The sequence below is a fragment of the Cupressus sempervirens genome, chromosome 5 (genome assembly GCF_028749045.1).
Source record: "Cupressus sempervirens isolate cs-2001-9-10 chromosome 5, ASM2874904v1, whole genome shotgun sequence".
Taxonomy (NCBI): domain Eukaryota; kingdom Viridiplantae; phylum Streptophyta; class Pinopsida; order Cupressales; family Cupressaceae; genus Cupressus; species Cupressus sempervirens.
This window is the reverse complement of record NC_143122.1, coordinates 1,043,428,861-1,043,431,788: the sequence shown is the minus strand read 5'-3', so window position 1 is coordinate 1,043,431,788 and position 2,928 is coordinate 1,043,428,861. Positions and strand designations below refer to the sequence as shown.

Below are 2,928 nucleotides of genomic sequence, written 5' to 3'. Positions count from 1 at the left end.
ACTAGGAGGGAGTGTTAATGTTGGTGTATTTTCAGTCAAATAAAATGCACTGAAGATATTTAATACATATGCAAATATATAAAATACTTTGTATATATATGATATCTATACTCAAATAAATAAATGTATATCTTAAGTCAATATCTTATTCTTTATCATGACAATAAGCAAATGTTGTTGATAATCAATGAGAAATAAGGAAAGATGCTTCTTAAAATCATATGCATATATTTTGAGAAGGTAACTTGAAACACATAAAATCTACCGGTGCTATTACAAGTTACACCAGTGATAAATCCATTAAAATTTAACGAAAACAATCCATTCAAACATAGAACTTATGTCCAAAGTAATTAGAGTAAGTCTACTACACTTGCTTTTGAAAATGCACAACCATGGGAGGTGTGCCTGAATTTGAGGATGAAAAAACCTGCGTTGTAATACCAGAAGTACTAGCTGCTATAGAAGTTGAAGCTGTCAAAGAAACATATGGGAATTCTTGAGGAGGGCCCGTTATAAATGGAGAAACTTCTATAAGTTTGGCTCCTTGAACCCTGGCATATGTTGGTACCGGTAATGCCGGAGGAAGTTGAGGAAGTTGAGCTTCCAACTTTAGCAACTTGACCACTTGACTCATTTTAGGTCTTTCAGCTGGATCTGGATGAGAGCACCACAGTCCTATTCCTATCAATTGTTTCATTTCTGCCTTGTCAAACTCCCCATCTAACCTCCCCTCAGCGGCTTCCAAAACTTTGCCTTGGCCATAAAGATCCCATACCCACCCCACAAGCCTCATGTTATGTTCTTGCAAGCTTACATCTGTCGCCTTCTTTCCTGTAGCAATTTCCAAGGCCACTGCCCCAAAACTGTAAACATCTGATTGAGGGCTTGTTCTTCCTGTGATCACACACTCAGGAGCTAGGTAACCAAGAGTTCCAGCCACTATTGTGGTTTGAAATAAACTATTGTGCTCCAACACGCGCGCCAAACCAAAGTCTCCAAGCTTTGCATTAAAATTGCAGTCCAGCATAACATTGCTGGATTTTACATCCCTGTGTACGATACACTGATCCCATTCTTCATGAAGATACAACAGTCCACAAGCTATTTCCAAAGCTATTCGATATCTGTGACACCATTGTAATGGAGGAGAATCATCTTTGCTGAAAAGGTGTTTATCCAGGCTTCGATTGGGCATGTATTCGTACACCAAGAGTAATTGACCTTTCTCATGGCACCATCCGAAGAGTTGAACAAGGTTTCTATGTCTTACTCGACTAACACTGCTTACCTCTGAGATGAACTCTTTTATTCCTTGTTTTGACCTTTCTGAGATGCGCTTCACAGCTACCACTTTATTTGTTTCTGCTAAAATGGCTTTGTACACATCTCCAAATCCTCCCTGCCCTAGTTTTAGAGTTTCGCAGAAATTATTGGTTCCAATCTTAAGATCCTCTAGCTTATATCTACATGGTCCCTGGTCTACAATCATCATGTCATCAATCTCCACCTCATCTTCTTCACATGGTCCCTGGTCTACAATCAAGTCAATCTCAATCTCATTTCCTTCGCATGCTTCTTTGATGTTTCTCCTCAATCTTCTCTTCTTAGCAATTACAAACAATCCACATATAACAACTACCCCTAAACAGAAAACTGCCCCTACACTTGCAGCCACAATTATGATCTTTTTGGAAGACTTCTTGGCTTTGGTCTTTGTATTGAAGCTTGTAGAAGAGCTCCCAATTTTGATCTGACTATGGAAGCTCCATGAAAGGACTGTGTGGGTCTGACTGGAATCTTGAGCAGAAGCAGAAATCCCTACTACAAGATTATCTGAGAGATATTTAGAGCAATCAAAATCAAACGCAAGAGCAAGATCTCTTTGGGATAGAGGGGCATTCGAAGCATTTGATAGTAAAATTTGTACATATTTTTCTGTATCGTTATACTCTATTCTCGCATTCCACAAAGTACCATTGTTTACCGGTTGATCCAAATGGGTTTCATTGAAACCTTCGGAAGTAAGATAACCAGCAGCATCGGCGTAGATGGAGCATAAGTAATAGTGACAGTAAAATTCAACACCAAATGTCTTGGGTGAAAGCTCAGCTTCATGTCCGGGAATACCACTATCTTCATCAGCTGATTCAGCAATTGTTGCCATTTCTTTGGATGTCATGAAGAAAGCAATTCCATCTCCTCCACGATCATGAGGGCTCCGTTTATAATATTTCATAGCAAACCGGAAGTCTGTGGTGAAACTGGCAAGAGAAGACAGCTGGATGGTCTGGTTGTAAACAACCCTGCCCATTGTTTTATAGTCAGTCAATTTATAATGAGCATCTGTATTGTTTGTAAGATGAATTTTATGCCCAGATATTGTGGCGTCATTTACACAGAGAATGTGGCTTGTATTGCAGCTTGCGAACTCAGTAAAGTTGAAGCCCACGCCTGCGGACTGGGCCATTAAAATGGGAGTATTCATTGCGCAGAGCACACAAAACACACCTATTGTTTGGGCACAGTTAAGCCTATCCATCTACGTGATATGAAAAATGATGAGTTGAGATTACAAAAGGTGGTCGCGAGTGAACATACAGACAGATACATAATATGAGCAACTATATAAAAACACGCATTGGCCATATACAGCTAAATTAATAAAACAACTCCCATCAAAACGGCCAAAACACCCAATCTTTGTTGCCATATGAAATGGAAATTTGATTCAGCTATTTTTTGCTCGTCACTATGTGAATAATGTAGAATTTGCTACTTGATTTCATAATTTGTTTTTATAAAAGTGGTCGGTCCCTCCCATCTGTACTTCGATCGAAAAAATCTGTGCAGTTGAGGGTCGCTATGGACGCCAATGTCAAGATGACATCCTTCCCCCATGTTATAGAATCCTATCCAATCTACCAA

The 2,928-nt window shown here is 39.3% G+C and overlaps 1 protein-coding gene across 1 annotated transcript; it reads right to left on the bottom strand.

Annotated features, from left to right (window-relative positions):
• Positions 1 to 367: 367 nt before the first annotated feature.
• LOC149559507 (L-type lectin-domain containing receptor kinase IX.1-like) lies at positions 368 to 2,542 on the bottom strand. Its single transcript, XM_089831467.1, has one exon. It carries the CDS (start codon positions 2,540 to 2,542, stop codon positions 368 to 370), a length of 2,175 nt encoding a protein of 724 aa, XP_089687593.1.
• Between the last annotated feature and the right edge of the window lie 386 nt (positions 2,543 to 2,928).